The sequence below is a fragment of the Phodopus roborovskii genome, unplaced genomic scaffold (assembly GCF_943737965.1).
Source record: "Phodopus roborovskii unplaced genomic scaffold, PHOROB, whole genome shotgun sequence".
Taxonomy (NCBI): domain Eukaryota; kingdom Metazoa; phylum Chordata; class Mammalia; order Rodentia; family Cricetidae; genus Phodopus; species Phodopus roborovskii.
This window is the reverse complement of record NW_026126646.1, coordinates 3,549,992-3,570,404: the sequence shown is the minus strand read 5'-3', so window position 1 is coordinate 3,570,404 and position 20,413 is coordinate 3,549,992. Positions and strand designations below refer to the sequence as shown.

The 20,413-nt window shown below is 56.0% G+C and overlaps 3 protein-coding genes across 3 annotated transcripts in view; 2 read left to right on the top strand and 1 right to left on the bottom strand.

Annotated features, from left to right (window-relative positions):
* The first annotated feature begins 393 nt into the window (after positions 1-393).
* Phf13 (PHD finger protein 13) lies at positions 394-7,417 on the top strand. Its single transcript, XM_051173875.1, has 4 exons — positions 394-622; positions 2,301-2,402; positions 4,345-4,879; positions 5,237-7,417. Exons 1-4 carry the CDS (start codon positions 584-586, stop codon positions 5,461-5,463), a joined length of 903 nt encoding a protein of 300 aa, XP_051029832.1. The 5' UTR covers positions 394-583; the 3' UTR covers positions 5,464-7,417.
* A 596-nt stretch (positions 7,418-8,013) lies between these two features.
* Thap3 (THAP domain containing 3) lies at positions 8,014-13,389 on the top strand. Its single transcript, XM_051173956.1, has 4 exons — positions 8,014-8,140; positions 10,696-10,888; positions 12,335-12,415; positions 12,675-13,389. Exons 1-4 carry the CDS (start codon positions 8,067-8,069, stop codon positions 12,957-12,959), a joined length of 633 nt encoding a protein of 210 aa, XP_051029913.1. The 5' UTR covers positions 8,014-8,066; the 3' UTR covers positions 12,960-13,389.
* Positions 13,390-16,100: 2,711 nt separating this feature from the next.
* The window catches only part of Dnajc11 (DnaJ heat shock protein family (Hsp40) member C11), a 45,504-nt gene continuing 41,191 nt past the window's right edge, over positions 16,101-20,413 (bottom strand). The window contains exons 11-15 of the mRNA XM_051173813.1: positions 18,620-18,775; positions 17,755-17,824; positions 16,852-16,909; positions 16,584-16,726; positions 16,101-16,258 (exon numbers count right to left, since the gene is read on the bottom strand). Coding sequence (XP_051029770.1) covers positions 16,121-16,258; positions 16,584-16,726; positions 16,852-16,909; positions 17,755-17,824; positions 18,620-18,775 — 565 coding nt within the window. The 3' untranslated portion in view covers positions 16,101-16,120. The remainder of the gene's footprint in view (positions 16,259-16,583; positions 16,727-16,851; positions 16,910-17,754; positions 17,825-18,619; positions 18,776-20,413) is intronic.

The following is a 20,413-nucleotide window of genomic DNA, read 5'->3' as shown; positions in this document are numbered from 1 at the left end:
GAGCCCCCGCACCTCCCCCGCTCCGGAGGCCCCGAGCCCTGCCAGCGCCGCCTCCGCGTTCGTCAGCAGCCGCGCGGCCTCCTGGGAGTTGGAGTTCTGAGCCCGCCTCTCTACGCCGCGGCGCCGCTCTATAGGGACTACGATCCCCACAATGCCGCGCGTCGCTCGCGCCACACCCCCACATTGACGAAGTCCAGCCGCCCCGGACTACAGTTCCCGGCGACCCTCGCAGCGCTCCCGCCCTCCCTCCCGAGACACGAGCCGAACTGGGCGTCAGGTCGGGGAGCCGGTCGGGTTCCCGCTCGCTGTCGCCGCCGCCGCCGCCGCCCCCCCACAGTGCCTCTCCCGCCCCGCCACAGCACCGGCCGCGCGAGCTGCATCCTCCGCCCGGCTCGCCGCGGACACTCCAGTCCGGGATCAGCGAGCCCGCGACGCGACACCCCGACACCCCCGTCCCCTCCAGCCCGGGCGACCCCTCCCTGGACCGGTCCGCCCTCGCCCTGCGCGGTGCCGGAGCCCCCTGCCCCGAGCGTCCCGCACTCCGGCCTCGGCACTCCCGCGGCCGCCGCCCCCCACCCGGAACATGGACTCCGACTCCTGCGCCGCCGCCTTCCACCCCGAGGTGAGTGCGAGCTTCGCCTCGCCGCCCCCTCCCCGGCCGAGCGGCGCCCCGGGAAGCCGGCTCGAGCCCGGCCGCCCTCCCCCGCGTTCGCCCGGCGCCCCGGCTCGGGCCCGCGCTGCTGCTCCCCGCCGGTCCTCCCGGGCGCCGCGCCCACCCTCCGCCCCGAGGACGCGGCCCTCGGCCGCCCCGGCTCGGGCTCGCGGGGTCCGGCCGCCGCCTCCCCGGGGCGGCCCCTGGGAACGGCTGGGCGCGCGGGGCCGCCGCCCCCTCCCCGGCGGCCAGGCCGCGCCCCGCCCCCGCGGCGCCCGCGCCCGGGGTCCGCACTCGGGGCCGCTCCCCGCGCCCGCCCCTCCCCCTCCCGGGGAGCGGGCCCCGCGCAGCGCCTGGGGCCGGCCGGGGTCGCGCGGGGTGCGGGGTGCGGGGCGTGCGGCGGGGGCGGGGCGCGGCGCGGCGCGGAGGGGCCGCGGTGTCGCAGCCGCGGGCGGCGGGGGCCTGCGCGGCGCCGGGACAGCCGCCCGGGTCCCGCGGGCGTCCCGCACCCCGCGGGTGGGCCCCGCACCTTCCGGGGCCTGCGCGGCGGGAGGCGCGCGCCATCTGCTCCGGAGGGAGGGAGGGCGGGTCCCCGGCCGCCGCGGCACCGCCCGCCCCGCACTCGGCCCGCGGCCCCGACCCCCTCCCCCTCCGCGGCGTCCCTCGGGGCGAAATTAAAGTTCTCCGGAGTTTGGGGCCCGGTCGCGCGGCCTCGTGTCCGCCCGAGCGCCGGGAGCGCGCGGCCCGCTGTGCTGACGGTCGCCTGCGGGGCTGGCCGAGGGGCGGGAGCGAGCGGCCTGCCGGAGCAAGTTGGGACCGCGTTGGAAAGTGCTGCGCCGCGCGCCCCTTTGCGGGAGGCTGCGGGCGGTCAGCCCGGTGTCCCCCTCGTAGCTGGCCGAGCACCTGAGCTCGGGGTGGGGGTGGCGACAAGTTGCGGGAGCAACCGCGGGGAATGTTCCCCGAGCCTTCGATGCTCCGCCTTCTCGGGAGAAAATCTTTTTGTGGTGGGTGCTCTGCGGCCGGCCGTTGAGAATGGCCCCCGAGCCGGCTGGGACTGCATCGTCTCAAATAAGTGCGCACCTGAACCGAGCGGTACGTCCTCCGTTCAGACTCAGTTCAAGGGGCAGTTGGGTGTCCGGTACCCCGCCCCTCCCTCCCGGGAGAGGAGGGTGCCCCCTGAGCTGCAGGCGCTGTGCCCCCGCCCACCCCCCCTCCGCCTCGTGGGAGCCAGGTTTGGAGAAGGAAGCTAGGAGAGATTGACCAGCTGGTTTGTGAAATCGCTTAATTTCTGTTTAGAGCCGCAGCTGCAGTTTGTTTTCAAAGGGGAAAATCTGTAGCAAAAATGTGGATGTCGGAGCTCCTGATAGGCTTGCAGGGACAAACAGATAAGGCGAGCGCCAAGAGGTGGACTGTAGAGGGGCTGTTATCTTCTCGTTTCCCAGGGTTCTTGGCACAGAATCTTAAAGCACCTCTCTCTGCCTTAAGAACACTTAGTTATTTCTTGACCCCAACTCACTGTATCTTGTTTCTAGACTGTAAATTCTGCTGTGTGTGTGTGTGCGTTGGCAATAAAAGTTGCAGCTTGCTTTGTTTTGGTGGACTTCACCTACTGGAGTCTCCTTCACCGACCTTTTGTTCCCCTCAACAGGAGTACTCCCCCAGTTGTAAGAGACGGCGCACTGTTGAGGACTTCAACAAGTTCTGCACCTTCGTCTTGGCCTATGCTGGCTACATCCCCTATCCGAAGGAGGTAATAATTGCAGATTTTGGAGCGTCAGACCCCCCTTTCCCTCAGCACCTTGGCTTCCTGGTACAGGTGCTTCGCCAGTCTCAGGTCTGGGAGCACTTGGTGCCAGGCCCCGGCAATAGTATGACAGGGATCGCTTTCTTTGGGGCCTAGAGGGATCCAGAGAACTGATTCCAAAGCTTCAGTAGATTTGTCTAGAAATGAGTTAACAAATGGATTTTCATTTTATTTATTTTGTGGTTTTTCAAGACAGGGAGGGTTTCTCTATGTAGCCTTGGCTGTTTATGAAACTCACTCTATAGATCAGGCTGGCCTCAAACTCAGGAGATACACATGCCTGTCTGTTGCTGCTGGGATTAAAGGTGTGTGCCACCACACTTGGCTTTTTGATTGATTTAGCGAACTTTTAACAATCATTTACTTTTAACCTCATCTCCCACCTGTACTCCACTCCCGGATTAGTCTGCAGCTTTGGAGCTTGTTCTGGAACTTTCTCAGTAGATGAGGTTGGCCTCAACATTCACTCTTCAAATCCCCACACTCAGAAGGATGAGGCAGGAGGTTTGCTTAAAGTTTGGGGCCAGCCTGGGCTAAATGGTGAATTCCAAGCCAGCATAGCTTCAGAGTGAGACCCTGTTTCCAGAGAGTAGTAACAGCAGTAATACAACAATCCAATGCATAGCTGGTTATCGTCTGCTTTATTTGTTTTTTGAACAGGGCCAGTACTTGAGTGGCTAGGCTGACTGTCTTTAGGAAGAATGAACCAAGTGCTGTTCTTTGTCCTCTCTGCTTTGAAGATGAGAGAGGAGAAAGACACTCTTGCTGGAGGATTCAGGGTTTGCCTAGTTGCTGGGAATAGCAGATAACTGGGTTTTGAGGGAGCTTTTTTCCTTGACGGAGGGGCGGGTGTCAGCCTGCGGGGTCTAGACTGCTGAGACCCTGTGTATGTCACACTGAGCTGCATAGGGAACCTGGTGTCTTGGGAAGTGAAGTCCTGGCATGGATTTACTCTTACTTGCTGTACAGTGCATACTTTGTACCACATAGATTGCCGGTCCTAGTGAATAATTGGAATGGTACAGACTGCAGCACTCAGCTTGCTCTTTAGGGGCACTCGTTATCTACTTCGATTTTGAAGTATTTTGGGATGTCTCCAGGATTGTTTGTTTTTCTCTTTTCTTTTTCCAGAAGGGTTTCTCTGTGTCGTCCTGGCTGTCCCAGAACTCATTCTGTAGACCAGGCTGGCCTTGAACTTAGAGATCTGCCTATCTCCCTTAAAGGCATGTGCCACCATGCCCAGCTGTTTTCTGTTTTGTTTTTAAAGAAGGTCAAAAATTTGACTCTAGCTTAAATTCACTTGACTAAAAAATAACCTTTGGGAGTCAGGCATGGTGGCGCACACCTTTAATTCCAACAACATTTGAGAGGCAGAGGCTGGTGGATCTCTGAGTTCAACGCTAGCTTGATCTACAAACTGAGTTCCAGGACAGCCAGGGTTACACAGAGAAGCTCTTTCCAAAAAAAAAAGAAGAAAGAAGAAAGAAAAAGAAAAAATAGAGAGAGAGAGAGAGAGAGAAAACATAAGAAAAAACCTGCCTATTAGGACAAATGTAGGGGTACTCTTCCTTCTTCAGGGAAGACTAAAACTGTGAGCTGATTGATGTCTGTGGAAGTGTGTCAGACCTTGGAGGGTGGGAAGCACTCACGGCCCTTCCCTTGCATGCTAGGCGAGCACTCTGCTACTCCAGCCCCAGATTGCAGCGTTTAACTATGAGCACTGCCCTGGCTCTGGGCAGGGACATCTCTGAGGGAAGGTGTACTCTCCTGGTCTGCTGGCACCTTAGTGCTTGTACCAGTTGGTGCTGGTTAGAGCCCAGCGTCTGCTGGGGGAGGGTCTGCAGCCTGGAGAGTGGTTAACGACTAACTGCTCCTGTCACTGTTTCAGGAGCTCCCCTTGAGGAGCAGCCCTAGCCCTGCCAACAGTACCGCTGGCACCGTCGACAGTGATGGCTGGGATACTGGCTTCTCTGACATTACGCCCTCAGTGCCCTTGCCGGTGTCGGACCGCTGCTTCAGCCACCTGCAGCCTTCCCTCTTGCAGCGAGCGAAGCCCAGCAACTTCCTGCTGGACAGGAAGAAAACTGACAAGCTGAAGAAGAAGAAGAAGAGGAAGCGAAGAGGCAGCGACGTGGCTGTGAAGGATGGGTACCGAGCCGGCTTGCTGAAGCTGGAAGCTGCGGACGCATATGTGCAGGCCCCCGCGAGTCCCACCATGCAGGGGCTTCCCCAGGCCTCTGCTGACCCCTGCTCAGGCTGGGACTCTGACACCCCGTCAAGTGGCTCCTGTGCCACTGTGTCACCTGACCAGGTTAAAGAGATAAAAACTGAAGGCAAACGGACTATTGTCCGGCAGGGGAAGCAGGTCGTGTTCCGAGATGAGGACAGCACAGGCAATGATGAGGACATCATGGTAGACTCAGGTGAGTGGCTGAGTAGAGGGCTCGGGCCCTTGCGGTGGGGTCCAAGTGCACTTAGGATCTTCGAAAGGGGGAAGTGTGGAAGGGCAGAGAGGTGCTCATGAAAGGGCTGCTAGCTCCTGGACACAGCCCACAGTTTCTCTGCAAGCCTGAGGGCCAAGTGGTGTGGCCCCCAGATGGAGCTCAGCGCCGTTTGGGATGTGGGTGCTGCCTTCCCGGAAGGAGCAGTTCAGCTCATGTCGCTGGAGTGATGATGGTTTGGCCACAAGGGCCTCTGTGTGTCCTGGATGTGCAGTCCCCCAGGCAAGTAGGCCTCAGGAGGGCCCCACTTCTCAACTGTTCGTTTCCTTTTCCTTCCAGATGACGACTCCTGGGATCTTGTCACCTGTTTCTGCATGAAGCCCTTTGCTGGCCGTCCCATGATAGAGTGTAACGAGTGCCACACCTGGATCCATCTGTCCTGTGCAAAGATCCGCAAGTCCAATGTTCCGGAAGTGTTTGTCTGCCAAAAGTGCCGGGACTCCAAGTTTGATATTCGCCGTTCCAATCGTTCCCGAATGGGCTCCCGGAAGCTGTTTCTGGACTGATTCGGAGCTGGCAAGGAGATAGGCGGGACTGAAGGGTGTGGGCTCTGTGGCCTCCCTTGGTTGAACACAGAACTCATAGCTCTGGTGTGGGCAGACCCTGCCACTCAGGTGCCTAAGCAGAGGACTAGCTGTCCAGATAAAACTGTACATAGCCAGTGAGCAGATAAAATGGTGTCAGAGCTGCTGCCGCTGTGTCCTGCATTGGAGGCAGGCTGAGACCAAGTCTGCTTCAGCCGAGAGTCTGGGCACACACAGCCTTGTTAGCCAGTTCCCACCATTGGGAGGGAGCCGGTGCTAGCTGTCATCCCGTCTCCTCTGTTCAGGAGTGGAGTTGTTCTGTTTCCCTGGCCTGTGTTTATTCTCCAGTGTTGGTCTTCTATCACAAGTGTCTATACAGCAGCCGTCCAAGTTGCCTGCCCCTTTGTGATCTCTGCCCCTGATTCAGTTAGGCTAGGGAGCTGCTTCCTTAGAGGCCTGCTGTCTCCAAGAGGAGCCCTTGGTGGTGGGTTTTCACTGTTTGTTTGAAGGGACAGTATGTAGCCGCTTCTCCACAGAGCGGGGGTTGGGGGTGGAGGTGTCCTGTGTTCATAACTAAGTTTCTTGTTTTGCACGATGTAAAAACCATTTTCTTTTCCGTACAATACAGCCCAAAGTATTGGCCAGTGTCTTCCTGGATGCCCTTTCTCTGCCATTGGCGGTCCATGTCCTAGGGTGCCCAGCACTCTCCTCCGCCCGTGTGGAAGCATTGGCTCTCTGTTGTTCAGCTGTTCAGTAGCATCCCACGGATGCAGCTGTCCTTGGGGCCTGTGTGCTATTCTTTATAGAATAGTTAAAAAGAACCCGAGGGCACTCTGCAGTGTCTGGCCTCCTGCTAGGTTCCTGGGGTAAGACAAGGGTTTGCGCTAGTACCAAAACATCAGCTTGCAACACTGCAGTTTCAAAGGTGTGAACCACAGCCCTGGTCTGGGTGAGGGCTGCCTCAGCACCCGAGAGACACTGGTGGTCCTAGAACTGGAACGGAGAGCCAAGTGGTCATCGCTCTTCAGTGCTTCCAAAGCCTGTTCTAGCAGTGATTTCCTAAGATCGCTTTAGGCGGTACGAGACGGGGAAGTGTCCCTGTGGGCCACCTTGGCAGGGTCACCAGGCTCTCGCTCCAAAGGAGCTCAGACTATAACTTAGTTAATCGGAGCTTTTGGGAGGGGGTCAGTATCTTTCACACTTGTTCAGTTTAAGTAACGATGTCAGCTTCATGTTTTTAAAATCCTGTTGCTCATATTAAAGTACAGAGAAACACTCATTGCTGAAGCTCAGTTGGTTGTGTAGATCTCGAGGGAGAACTCCATTACAGAGAAGGAGCTGTTCCAGAAACTCTTGTCCCCAGGCTATTGTCTGGCTCTGACTGGAGTAAATACCCAGGACAAGTTGGAGGGATTTGCCAAAGACCTGCCCCATGACAGTACTTGTCCAGTGTCTTCACCCTGAGAATAACCAAAGTTCCAGTAGTTTTTTTTTTTTTAAAGTGCATTTGAGAATGTGGTTTTGTTGTGGACCGGTGTAGCTGGCCATTGTTGTGTGTGCTCAGAGATTGGACGCCTCTGGGATATGTTGACACTCATCTCTATTTCTGTTTGCTTGCTTTGTGTTTAAGGGGGTCTTTCCCTGTGGGTGGTGTCGGGGGTTGGACACCTTGGTTTGGGGGTGGATTGAGCTGGGCAGCTGTAATCAGCTTCTTTATGCAAACTGGGCATGGCCCTTCTAGGGGCTCCTGGTTGGCGGCTAATGATGTGAGGGGAGGGAATGGTTTCACCCCCAAGGTAGACCCCTCCTGTCAGCTTTGGCCAGGCCAGACACAACATCGTTTACATGGTTCTGTGTAATTACAAAGTTTATGTGTATAAAGCAAGCTGTTTCTGTGAAACTGTATATTTTGTAAATAAAGATATTGCTACTTTGAGATTGGTGTCCTGTGCTGAAGGACACTGTCTTTTCTATCACTTGCCCAGGTGGTGGCTCTGGGAAAGCTGAATTGGCTGTGGCATTCCACACGATGAGAAGGACAGCGACCCCTGGTCCACTTCCCCCCTTAACTCTTAGAGCACTGGGCACTTATTTGAAAGGCTCCCTTGTATCCTCAGTCACTGTGGCTCGGGTTGGGTTGTGCCCAACCCCTTGACTTAACCTGTGCTCTCCAAGCCACAGCTTTTAGGCTCTGCAAGTTTGGGATTGGGACTTTGTTGGCCAGCGTGGCGACAGGCCTTTAATCCTGGCACTTGGAGAGCAGAGCAGGCCGATAGGAGTTTGAGATGTTTCCAGTGGGAAGAATCCAATGGATGCAAACCTTATCTGGGAGATTGATAAGGGTGTCTCATGAGTTCCAGGCAGACCCAATCCCCTTAACTGCTTACCTATTACCTGGGGAGCTTTAAACTATTAGCCGGGTCGAGGGTCCACACCTTCTCTGGTCCGTGTTTCTAAGGTTAACTGGGCTTAAGTTCTTGGAGTTAAGCGAGCTGGGTCCCAGCACTTGCAGGCCCCGCCCCCAAGCTCCGCCCCCGAGGCCGCGCACCGCCATCTTTGTTAGGGGCAGCCGGCCCGTCTCCGAGATGCCGAAGTCTTGTGCAGCCAGGCAATGCTGCAACCGCTACAGTAGCCGCAGGAAGCAGCTCACCTTCCACCGGTGAGGAATGGGAGACCGGGACCAGACCTATGGAGCTCTCACAGGCCCCAGTGCACCGGGCGGGAGCCCCGGGAGACCCAGGGTGTGCGGGTGAAGTGGACAGGGACTGCAAGGAGGGGACGGCCAGGGCGTCAGCGATGCGCCCTTAGCCTCAAAGCCTGAGCCCCGCAAGCCCCTCTTGGTGCAGGCTTGGGCTGACCCATCTCGCCTGGAAGCATTAGGTGCTCAGTGTGAACAGGCTGAGCGTGGGAGGTGACTGGCCGTGTCCTTTTTCTGGCCCCATGCCGCCTGCGTCACCTCGAGGGAGGCCCAGGCAGAGGTACATGGCCTGGAGGAATGAGCGCCCTTCAGGATGGCCAGGCCGCATGGCAGGGACTTCGGTCGTGGGAAGGTGGCGGATACCCGGCCATGTAGTCCCAGGACTCCTTTCCCCAGCCCAACTCGTGCGTAGCCTTTTCCAGGGAAGCACCCTTCAAGGCTAGAGCTTCAAGCGATGCCTGTGCCTGCAGTGCACGGTTCCCCGAGCTCAGCCTGGCAGCCCGCACGCACTGGGTTCTGCGTCCCTCGCCTCCCCCCCGCCACCCCGTACACTGTTTCAGTGCTTCTACTGAAGAGTAGCAACCGCAGAGAAATGCACACATCAGTTGGCAGCCACAGAAGAATCTCCACTGGCACCCACGCAGTCTCTTCCCGCCTGCCCACAGGGAGGGAGATAGTGTGTCTGTACAGTGGATCGCTCTGGCCAGAGTTAGCCTTAAGTAATGGGATCACAGCGTGTGCTTTTCTACCTTCGGGGCAGTATGTGAGAGTCACCCTTGCCCCACACGCCCTATTGCCTTGGTTTCTGCAGTATCCCATTGATCACCTACCAGAATTTATATTCTCCAAATGAAGGGCCTCTTGGTAGCTGCATGGGCTGTTACCAAGGGACCTGTGCCTCCTGGTCATGTGCCCTATACTCGGGGATAGTCACCTCCATTCACTCTTGCTTTTTATTTTTAAGTTTTTATTTATTTGTGTGTGGGTGCATGTGCCACAGTGTATGAGTGGAAGTTGTAGGACAACTTTTAGGGGTTGGTTTTAATCCTATCACCATATATATCCTGGAGATTGAACTCAAGCCATCAGGCTTGGCAACAGGTGCCTTTACCGGCTGAATCATCTTGCTGCCTCTAAGATGTTTTTATTGACATATAGTCATTGCATATACCGGTAGGCGCATTTTTCAAGTGTGCAACCCTTGCGTTGGCTGCTCATCTGCGTCCTTGCCCCTGCCTTCTGCCTTAGTGTGTCCTTTTTCCAGGCAGTGTGGCTCCTGCTGTCTTGAGAGCGGAGGTCTCGTGTGGCCCAGGCTGGGTTTGAACTGGACCCTCCTGCTGGGATTCCAGGCAAACCCCATCATGCCCAGGACCTGCTTGTACTTCCATGCCATCTGCCTTGGTCTGAGTTCTTGCTCGCTTTTGGCTGGGCTGGGCTTCTTCCCACGTGTGTCCTGAGGCACATTTTGACCTTTGTCATGGACTCTCCCTTTACTGTCCTCCCAACTCCACACTGTGTTGACATGTTCAAGATGGAGTCGTCCAGAGCCTCTTCCAGAGTGCTGGCAGGCTCTGCCGGGACATCCCAGGCACACATGCCCATCTGCCATTGCTGTACTTTGGCAGAACAAAGAGCACCTTGAACTCTAACATTTCACACTTCCATCCACACAAACCTCCACGGCAAACATGAAGCTCCTTCCTTTCCACGGTTTGATGCCCCACAGGCAAACTTGATACCTGCCTTACTTTTTTTTTTTTTTTTTTTTTTTTTTTTCTTGGAGAAAAGCCCTTGGCTGGCCTGGAACTTGCTATGTAGATGAGGTTGGTTTGCAACTCAGAGAGTCACCCGCCTTTATCAAGATGTGTGCCATCACACCTAGCTTTCTTTGGTGGTTGTTTTTGCTGTGATCGCAGACTCTGTCTGGTACTGCTTTGCTTTCTCCTGGTCAACCATTCGCACTGCATTTTGGGTGGACGCAGACCTCCTCTCCTTCCCTCATCCAGAACCTCAGAGCGGCCCCAGCTATCTAAATAAAGCCCTGTCATGTGGTCCTTCTTCCACCAGGTCCCCGACCCCCGCCCATCCCTTTGTAGCGGCCCCAGGGTTTGTCTCCCTACTTGCTGCAGGGTCCGTCTGTCCGTCTTGGCTGGCCACCACAGGCCTCTTCCTATTTTGTTTTCAGCTGCTCCTGTCCTCACACTGTTCGCCTCAGCCTGGTTTGCTGCTGTTTGGGATGTAGGCTCCAAAAGGCAGGGACTTGGTCCTACTCCCCGTCTCCATGTTTTGGCAGGAAATCAGGGCCTGGCCAGTGGTGAGCTCCTGAAGGAACGGGAGACTCCTGGCATATGCTTTGGAAGCATAGCTCTCTTGGGCTCCTTTTACCACGTTTGTAATCCTGGGTTTCACATACATGCGGATTAACAGCCATGGTGAGAGCGTGTGGATGTTAGGTAGGGTTAACAAAATGGATTACTGAGTCCCCAAAGCTGAGCCGTGGAATGCTGTGCACATAGGTTTCCATTCAGCCGCCCGGAGCTGCTCAAGGAGTGGGTGCTCAACATGGGCCGGGCCAACTTCAAGCCCAAGCAACACACAGTCATCTGCTCCGAGCACTTCAGACCCGAGTGCTTCAGCGCCTTCGGGAACCGCAAGAACCTCAAACTCAATGCTGTGCCCACTGTGTTTGCTTTTCAGGACCCCGCGCAGGTAGGGTGCTGGTCCGACATCCAGACAGTGCGGCTGTCTGTGTGTGCTGAGCAGGGAGCTAAAAGGAAGCTGAAGCTGGGCTGAGGGCGTAGCTCAGTTGGTAAGGAAGAGTACTGGCCTATGATGGCAGCCCTTGCATGGCATAAACTATGGTGGTGCAGGCTCGTAATCCCAGAATTTGGAGCCAGAGGGCTGGAGGGTAAGGCCACTTTGGGATACATGAGACCCTGCCCCCCAAAAAAAAATTAATTGAAAGCTTCTTTAACATTAAAGCATTCATGCTGGAGCCTGGGGAAGGGGGCTTGCATGTACAAAGCACCAGGCTACATCCCCAGCACTGCACAGAGTCTGGGCTGTTTGTGCATGTGTGCAATCCTGCCATTCCAGAGGTGGAGGGAAGCAGGAAGATAGAAGGTCAGGCATCCTTGGTTTCAGGCCAGTCTGAGGAACACAAGAACAAACAAAAAACCCAGGTGTGCCGGTGCATTCCTGTGACCTCGCCACATAGAAGGCAGAGGCCGGATTGCCACAAATTCCAGCCTGAGGTATGCAGTGTGCTCCAGGCCAGGCCGTGGTGGAGGGAGACAGCTCAGAGGTGGAGGAAAGATCAGGGACAGTGGACAGAGGCTGGAAGAGATCTGAGGCGCCTCGGGAGGCCACTCCACAGTCCTCAGCGCCCCCAGGGAAAGGTGGCAAGAAGCTGCAGGTGGCCACCGTGGGCACTGCCAGCAGGTAGAGGGACTTAGAGCCACATAACCATTCGATTGCACGGCACAGTGGGGCCGATGTTCACCGAGGATGGTTCCAGGCTCCCAGATGATGCTGATGATTCAGGTCCCTTGGAGCTGTGGGGACCTGTTCCGGTGCCACCGACCCAGGATTTCGGGAAGGAAGTATCTAGTGAAAGCAGGAGTGAACGCAGCTGGATTCAGTGGGTGTCGTTAAGCTGACTTGGGTGCCCCAGCCCACTTTTGGCCCATTGTTAGGTCCCACTGTGTCCTGCCTAAACCAGGGCTGAGTCTTGAGGCTGGTGAGGGAGAGAGAGGAGATGCTGCCTCTCAGAGGTGAGCACAGGGGCTCTCCATACACCCCAGGGGTGTGACGGAGAGCAGCTCCCAGCCAGGCAGTGCAGGCACAGCTTGAGTTCGGTAAACACTGGGAGTCAGACAGTTTGAAGACAAAGCAGAGTATTAGGTCTGAGTTCAGGATGCTTGCTCTCAGGGGGAAGCTGTGGCCTCAGGCTTCCCCGTCCTCTGGCACCAGACCTCAATGGGTCAGAGGCTGTAGTCCTGGAGTTGGTGGGACAACCAGGCAGGCTCTGACTGTGGATGCACAGGACTTGGCTGTAGCCCCCACACAGGGATTACTCAGGGATGGACAGTGGCAGCTGTGTGAGGATCCTGTGTCTGCCAGCTCAGCCAGCCTGACTCCGCCTGCTGTTCCCAGGTCGGTCCTGAGGTGGGGGCTGGTGGGGACAGCGCAGTGGAAGAGTCTGAGTCTCCAGACACTGAAGGCCCCGAGAAACAGGTAAGACCCCGGGTTGCAGGCTGGTCTCCGAAGTAACCCAGAACAGGAGCAGTTGGATAGGTGGCAGGACTTCAGAGCCTCTCCTAGGACCACCAAGATGGCGGTCAAGCATCGCCAGGCTTTCACAAGGGGAAACAGGGCTGGGGCCAAACCCCAAGGGTAATGGGCATTTGTGACCCCAGCTCAGACACCTTCTTGCTGGGGACACAGGGCCACCTGGACAGCTCTCAGTCTAGTACTCCCTGACCTCTGTCCTCAGGCCTCACCAGAGAGAGCAGCAATGGAGGCTCCCGGCCTCCCAGCCAGCCCCACGGGGTTGAGAAGGCCCCTTCGGGGACAGCCGTCTGACCACAGTTACGCCCTTTTGGACTTGGATACCCTGAAAAAGAAACTCTTCTTCACGCTGAAGGAGAACAAGAGGCTCCGGAAGCGCCTGAGGGCGCAGAGGCTGCTGCTTCGGAGGACATGTAGCCGCCTGCGAGCCTACAGAGAGGGGCAGCGGGGACCACGGGCCAGGCGGCCGGCACCGGCGCAGCGGAGCTGAGGCTGAGCAAGCCCTGGTCGTGGGGACGGCGGCAACACTGGCAGGAAGTGGTTCTCTGCTATGCTGTGTGCATTACCCGCTAACCCTGCAGGGGCCTTGGGACTGGCGGGATGGGATGCCATGACAGGCGGTCCTCGGGGGCGGGGGACCCTGGGGAGTGAGAGGCACAATCCTCCTGGGCTGAGGATGGCAGCTGTGGGGGCTGTCCTGCAACAGTGACCAAATGTTAGGAGTTGTCACAGCCCTGTCAGAGATGGCCATTCTTGCAGTTCACTACCTCCAGGGATGTTTTGCCTGTGGGGTCCTTGTCACCTCTCCAGGGGAGCCACTCTGATGCCAGTGCAAGGGTCCCCCACATCAGCCTGTATTTCTGAGCGACCCTTTCTGGCCTGGTTTGTGTAAACATAGAATAAATTCTTTGACCTCTGTGTTCTTTTCCCTGATGCGGGACACATAGGGTGTGACTAGAGAACTGACTAAAGTAACCGTCGATCGATGCGGGGTGGGGTACAGTCCTTGCTGCTCGCTCTTTCAGAGAGGGTCAAGGCTTAGTTCCCAGCACCCACACGATGGCTCACCACCATCTGTAACTCCAGTTCTAGGGGCTTCTTTGCCCTTTCTGATCCCTGAGGGTGTAAACACATGGTGGTACACACATTCAGGCAAAATACCCACATACACAGCCGGGCAGTGGTGGTGCACGATTTAAATCTAGCACTCGGGGATCTCTGTGAGTTCGAGGCTAGCCTGGTCTACAAAGCTACACAGAGAAACCCTGTGTCGAAAATCAATTAAACAAACAGACCCATACACACGAGGAATACTTAAGATGTGAAAGCAATCAGAGTACCCACTAGAGATCACACTGTCACCCAGCCTTCAGGAGGCCCAGGAGGACCATGAGTTCTGGGCCAGCCTAGACCACACAGCCAGACCACAATTAAAAAGCAAACACAAGCGCTTACATCTGATTTCCTTATTTCGAGGTTCTGTATCTCAGGCAAACATTTAGCACAGAATGGAACCACGGCTTCCCATTGCAGCCAATGGTCTGAGCTGAAGCATCAGGGATGAGGAAAGGCCCAGGGCATCACAGCCGACCACGGTTCCTTCCTGACACACGCACACCAATGCACAAACGCGGACTCAGCTTTCAGGTCAGGTTTATTGTTGGGCAGTGCTGCCCGTCAGCGTCACACAGAAGGGCAGCACTGCCCAGGGAGCCATAGGCCACTGAGTTGGGCTCATGCAACAGTGCAAACTGCACATCAATCTGGGGCAAAGAAACATCCTCTTAAAGAAAAAAGTTAAAATTACAGAACTGAGCTGCTTTTAAAAATGGAAGGGTTATGAGAACGGGGAGGAAATGCCTGCCTTTAGCAGTTACTGCTGGGGGATCACTGCGGGTGTTAACACCTGCTCAGTGGGGTAGAACTTGCAGTGACATCCAGCAAGTTTGCAACAGAAGGGGTCTGGGAACAGAGCCCTTGGAAGGTGCTCTGGAGGGCCTGGCCTGGCAAGCAACAGCACCACCTGCTGGGCACTCACTAGAGGTACAGGCACATGGGCCAGCCTTGGGTCCACACCCAGGCTTTAGCCTCCAATACTCGAAAGGCACCCAGCTCCCCTCCTTCCAACACCATCCACTAGGGGAGCGGCTGCAGGCAAGGCAGGGCAGGTGTTCCGTGGTGAAGGGGCCACCGGTACCAGGGTCTCTTAGCAGTGTGCCTGGATAGTGTGCCGGGGGACCTGGGGTGTCCCCCTCTGTCCCAAGCCAGGGCCTGGAGGAATGACTTGAGAAGCTCTGGAAGAGGAAAGAAAGACTAGTTCCCAATCCTTCTGTTCGCAGATAAAAAGCAGTTTTATAGACCCACAGTCCTCTTCAGTCCACTCTGCAATGTTCCAGAAGAGAAGGGTGGCTCGTGGGACGGAGCAGCGTGACACACCTCCCTTCCTTTCCATGTTTCCCATGTGCAGCGTGGACTTCAGGAAGAGCAGTCCCATGTGTGACCGTAGAATGTTCCAAATAACTCCAGAGAGCTGCTATGCGTGGCCACTCCTGAGGAGGAGCAGGGGTGGGGTGACCCAAGCAGTCAGCTGGGGCCCTGCCCTCCAGGAACATGATCCTTGGGGAAGAGATGGCCGTGCTGTGGCCTGGCCAGGGTGGGGCGCCTCAGTGCTCACCCACAGCACCCACGAAGCTAGGCTGTCTGCATGTCCCTTCACATAATTGATACAGTGCCACCTTCTTGAGGAATAAACTAAAAACATCTCATGTCTGGGTCTCCCTGCTTCCAAATCTGTAGACTCCCAGGAGAATATTCTGTAGCCTCTTTTTGCTCAGGTTCCCAAGCAGTTTACCCGTCTGTATCGATCCTGTGAGCTGGAGAAAAGCAGTCAGGGCAGGGAAGACAGGCGGGCACCCCCTCCCGCAGCGCGGCCGGGCCAGGAGCAGCAGCTGCGGCTCTTCCTGTCTTGGGAGGCAGGGTTTTCTATTTTCTAAGTAGCCCTGGCTGGCCTGGGGTTCAGAGCGCACCCCCCCCCCCAGCTTCTCCACACTCAACGTGAAGCAGCTGTCTCTGCTCCATACAGTCACTCACCCTTAAAATGTGTGTGTGTTCTGCCTGAACGTTATATATGTGCACCACATCCATGCATGCCTAGTGCGCAGGGTCACAAGGGGGCATCAGCTTCACGACACTGCAATCAGAGGCTTGTGAACCAGCATGTGGGTGCTGGGAACTGAACCTGGGTGCTCTGAGAACAACAGGTGCTCTCAACTGCTGAGCCAGCTCTCTAGACTTTCCTGTTTGTTTTTCGAGACAGGGTTTCTGTGTGTAGCTCTGGCTGTCCTGGAACTCTCTGTAGACCAGGCTGGCCTTGAACTCATAGTGACCAGCCTGCCTCCGCTTCCTGAGTGCTGGGATTAATTAAAGGCTTGCACTACCACTACCCAGCTAGATATTTGTTTTGAGATGTGCCTCACTATGTAGCCCAGGGTGACTTGGAAGCCATTCCTACTGAGCTTCTTGGGTGCTTGCAGGCCCTGCCTGGCCAAGAGCGGGGTCTAATTCCATCTGTGACAAGGGACAATACAGGTCACCTCCCAAATTCAGCTGCAACCGATGAGCCTGTACAGGGAAGGCGACACCCCGGGACAGCTACTCACACTGCTTTGGTATCCGCAGGGCCTCGCTGTCAGGCACCATCACCTGGTGTAGCACGCCTCGGAACTGGTACAGGACTCGCAGACTCTTATCCTCCCCAACACATGGGTCGTAAAACCCTGGCAGCCCAGCCTGCAACAAACAGAGGGTCAGCCCAAGGCCTGCGCTGCCCGCCTGCGCCACCAACTGGGCACGCGTGGATGAGGAGCATGAAGAAGACTGAGAACCAGTTTTTACTTGAGTGCTACACTGGCCCTCAGGCCCCTTCTCACGCCCAGCCTGAAGCCCACTAGACATCACTGGACGAGTCTATACCCTATCTCCAGAACTTGTAGACAGGTGCAGGCTGCTTGGTGGCATCTGGCGGATTTCAGGGCCCATGGAAGCAGCCAGCGGCTCCAGCACAGAAGCCGTCCAGGCACTCTGAGTAATAGCCACTCCAGGCCTGGCTGTGTACCTTGGAGGCCTCGGTGAGGATGAGCTTGGAGTCCTTCACCAGGCACTGCAGAGGCACGGTCACATCGATCACCTTCACCCTCTCGTTCTTCCTGCTCTTGTCGTTGACAAACTTCCCGTACCAGGCGTTCACGATGATGAGCCCTGTCCACAGAGACGCGGGGCTGACACAGGTTGTCCTGCCGCTGCCCTCTGAAGATCTGAAACCCCAGCACCCAGCCCAGCCCAGCACCCAGCCCAGCCCAGCCAGAGAGGGGCCGCCTTCTCACCCATTCTGGACTCCTCTGCTTCGATTATTCTCCGGACAGACTCCTGCATCAGCCGAACCTTTGAGAGAGGACGAACAAGTCGGGGACTCGGGACTGGGTTTGGTCAGACGCCAAACAGACACCCAGTTGGTGTTTATATCAAGATGCCTGCTCAGGGGCTCAGGGGAAGGGGCACATGCCTTGAGCTCAGCTGACCCACCAGAAGGTTTGAAGCCCTCAGCCCTATTTGGGGAATTTCTGGGGAGTCACCAGACGAGGCATGACCCCACACAATGACCCCAGTACAAAGGGCAGCACCTTTCCTTAGGCACATACATGTAATAGACAGGAAACTACTGAACATACAGTCAGTATTTAAATAAAGTGAACATAGTGATGCATTTCAAGGCTAACCTGGGCTACACAATAAGTATGAGGTCATCTTGAACACACAGTGAGATCCTGCCTCAGAACAGACACTTCAAGTGAGCAGCTGGGCCTTTCTCGAGGGACCTGTGTTCTCTGTGGAGCCATTCAACCGGGGAAGGCTGTGTGCTGCCCCCAAATGTGCATGTTTGCCTGGGGACAGTCTCAGCTGTGTGATTTTGTAGTCCTTCCTCTGCTCACAAGAACCCCACGGTACCCTGCTAGCCAGCCATGATGCTTCTGCTCCCCCACTTCCGGTAACGGGCAGGTACACAGAGGGAGAAGACGACACCCTGCCAGTCGACTAAGCCTCGTCAGGCCTTTGGAGGGGTCTACTTAGCTCACGGCAGGGAGGGGAAGCCCTTGGGCTCTGGGGTCAACACTGGAGGGTAAAGGAGTTTCCTCAGTCCCAGTGTGAGCAGGATGGGACGGGTGGAGGAGGGGCAGGGAGGAGGGCTTCCCTGGGCTCCGCGCCCTGCACAGCAGCGGGACACTCACAGCAGCCTCTGCCTCTTGCTTCTTCTGCAGGACGTCGCTGGCTGTGCTCTCCCTCTGCTTCTCCAGTTCCCTTTCAGAGAGAAGCAAGCAGGACACAAGTGACTCTACGGCGAGCGGCGAGCAAACTGCGCCCCCTGCTGGCCTGAGCCCAGCATGCAGTCTGTGATCGTAACTGGATTTCTACTTCTAGAACTTAAAAGATACTTCCAAAGCAACCCCAGGCCAGCCTGTGAGCTGTGGGCCTGCGCATCTTCCTTTAGTTTGGGGTCACCTTCCCTGTCCACCTCCTCCATGGAACCTCCTGAACTGCTTTTCCTTGGGGGAAGACTCCAGCAGGCAGAGGCAATTCAGACTATTTTGGGTGCACAGAAACACCCGCTCCTCCTATAGCAAAGTAGAGGGACAGGGTCAGCCCACAGTGCTGTCACATGGGCTCATTCTCTGTTCCAGGTCTTAAACATTGTGGGAACTGAGTCCCTACGTGGTAGTAAGAACAGAGGTCACAGGCAGCTACAAGGGGGCTCAAGCTTAGTGCCCCGGGGTCCCCAAGGCTGACCAAGGGCCTCCCCGTCACTTGGTTTCGAGGGATGCTGGGACTCAGTTCTGGCTGAGGGGCTCCCTACAAGAAACTTCAAAGCTAGCTCTGCCCTAGTGCTTTCATGAAGCAAATCAAGTCATTTGTGAGGGTGGGGACTGCCTGGCCAGAGGGACAACACGGTTCCCCACTGCCGCAGCTGGCCAACAGGGACTGGACCTGTCAGGACCCAGAGGGCATGCCTAACACTTTCACAGCATTAACTTGTATTTTTCCAGTCATCTGTCCAGTTTAGAGATGAGTAAGGCAGAGGTTTTAGTGCGAACTCACTTCTCTTTCTGAGCCCTGAGGTATGGTTTGATGATGAGGCGGTGCATTGCCAGGTAGACCACCAGTGGCCCCAGGGTGGCGTAGAACACAGCACTGGGAAGCAGCTGATCCGTCAGGTGAATAGGGAAGAAGTAGGTCTGACTGGCCCTGTTCAGCCTACGGAGACAGAAGGGCAAACACACGGGATGCGTCAGGTCTCCACCAGGGGGCAGTGGGGCTCAGTCACCTCACAGGCAGCCACGTCTAGAAACCGGTACACCAGCTCCAAAGCTGAGCTGATCATGCGTGTGATGACAAGAGCCCAGAGTGGCCTGACCCCAAGGGCGGGCAAACTGAGGGCCAGTGCTGTGTGAAAGGCCTCGCTCGCTTGGGAGAGGAAAGCAAACCGGGAGAGCGTCCGCCTCAGAGGGTGAGGCGTTCTAAACAACTCCGCAGTGGCATCTTGTCCCGCCTACAGTACTGAGGTACCAGTCTTAGGGTGTGGCTTCAGTGTGTGGATGAGATCCTCACTCAGGCTTTCTCTTGGGCTGTGGTCCTTCAGCACTATATGTGGAGTAAGAATCCACTACACAACTCCAGAGACTCCAGAAGGCTCATAGCTAGGAATGCTTTGTAAAGGCCAAGGAGTCCCTGACCAGCGGCTTCAGAGAGCAACTGTGAAGGCAACCACACGCGGAAGCTGGGGCGGCAGAGATGGCTTATGGCTGAGCACTGGCTGCTCTTGCAGAGGACCTTACGCTGAACAGCTCACAGCTGCCTGTAATTCCAGTTCATGGGGACCTGGTGCCCTCTGCTGACCAGCAACGGCATATGCACATATGTCTACATACAGACATTCATTCACATGTAAGACATAAGCAAATATTAACAGGAAGTAACAGGCCTCACTCATGTTTTCAGATGGGGGCACGTCTATGCTGCCCATACTGCCCTTTAACTACGCGGCTCAAGCGACCCCTGCTTTAGTCTTCCTGGTTGATGCCCCTGCACTGGGCCTCACATCAGGGTCCATTCTATTTTAACAGTGTTGTGGAATAATCTTTTTGTACACTGTGAAGATGTCTCACTCTGACTGGTTTAATAAAAAGCTGAACAGCCAATAGTAGGAAACAGGTGGGATTTCCAGGCAGAGAGGACACTGGGAAGAAGGCAGAGGAGTCAGGAGGCCCAGAGGAAGCAGCATGGGAAGTGTGGAGTAAAGGAAACCGAGAATAAGAAGTCTCCGGGGCCTACAGAGAAACACCCACTACACAAAGACACTCAATACCGAACAGCACAGGCAAACATGAGCACATGGCACATGGGACTGGCGTGTTCCCCACTGTGCACTGGGGCTGCAGCAGAACCCAGGGCCTTGCATGTGCTAAGTGCACGCTGTACCATTCAGCTACACAGTTCGTTTAGGTATGTGTGCATGAATGCATCTGTCAAGGACAAGGTTTCCCTGTGCAGCCCAGGCTAACCTGAGGTATGTCGCAATACCCCCGCCTCAAATGGGATATAGGCATGAGACACCACACTTGCCTCAAGCAGCACTGATCCCTCCCTCCCTCGCTCCCTCTTCCTCAAGCAACACATTCATTCACATTTCAGTTTTTGAGACAGGGCTTACTGTGTATGTGTGGCTGGCCTGGAACTTGGTATGTACCTACCTCTGCCTGCTGAGGATGGATTAAAAGCACACACACAAACAAAAGCAAAAGCATCCGTTACCATGCACAAGTAAGCAATACACAACTAAGAGAAACCAGAGAACAACTCAAACTGGAAAATAAAAATACAATGTCAAATCTG

Excerpts from the sequence above, each read along its gene's own strand:
- Phf13 (XM_051173875.1), top strand. The coding sequence starts at position 584 with ATGGACTCCGACTCCTGCGCCGCCGCCTTCCACCCCGAG. Across the intron at positions 623-2,300 it reads CCGCCGCCTTCCACCCCGAG|GAGTACTCCCCCAGTTGTAA; the intron begins GTGAGTGCGAGC and ends TCCCCTCAACAG. Across the intron at positions 2,403-4,344 it reads ACATCCCCTATCCGAAGGAG|GAGCTCCCCTTGAGGAGCAG; the intron begins GTAATAATTGCA and ends TCACTGTTTCAG.
- Thap3 (XM_051173956.1), top strand. The coding sequence starts at position 8,067 with ATGCCGAAGTCTTGTGCAGCCAGGCAATGCTGCAACCGCTACAGTAGC. Across the intron at positions 10,889-12,334 it reads CTTTTCAGGACCCCGCGCAG|GTCGGTCCTGAGGTGGGGGC; the intron begins GTAGGGTGCTGG and ends TGCTGTTCCCAG. Across the intron at positions 12,416-12,674 it reads CTGAAGGCCCCGAGAAACAG|GCCTCACCAGAGAGAGCAGC; the intron begins GTAAGACCCCGG and ends CTCTGTCCTCAG.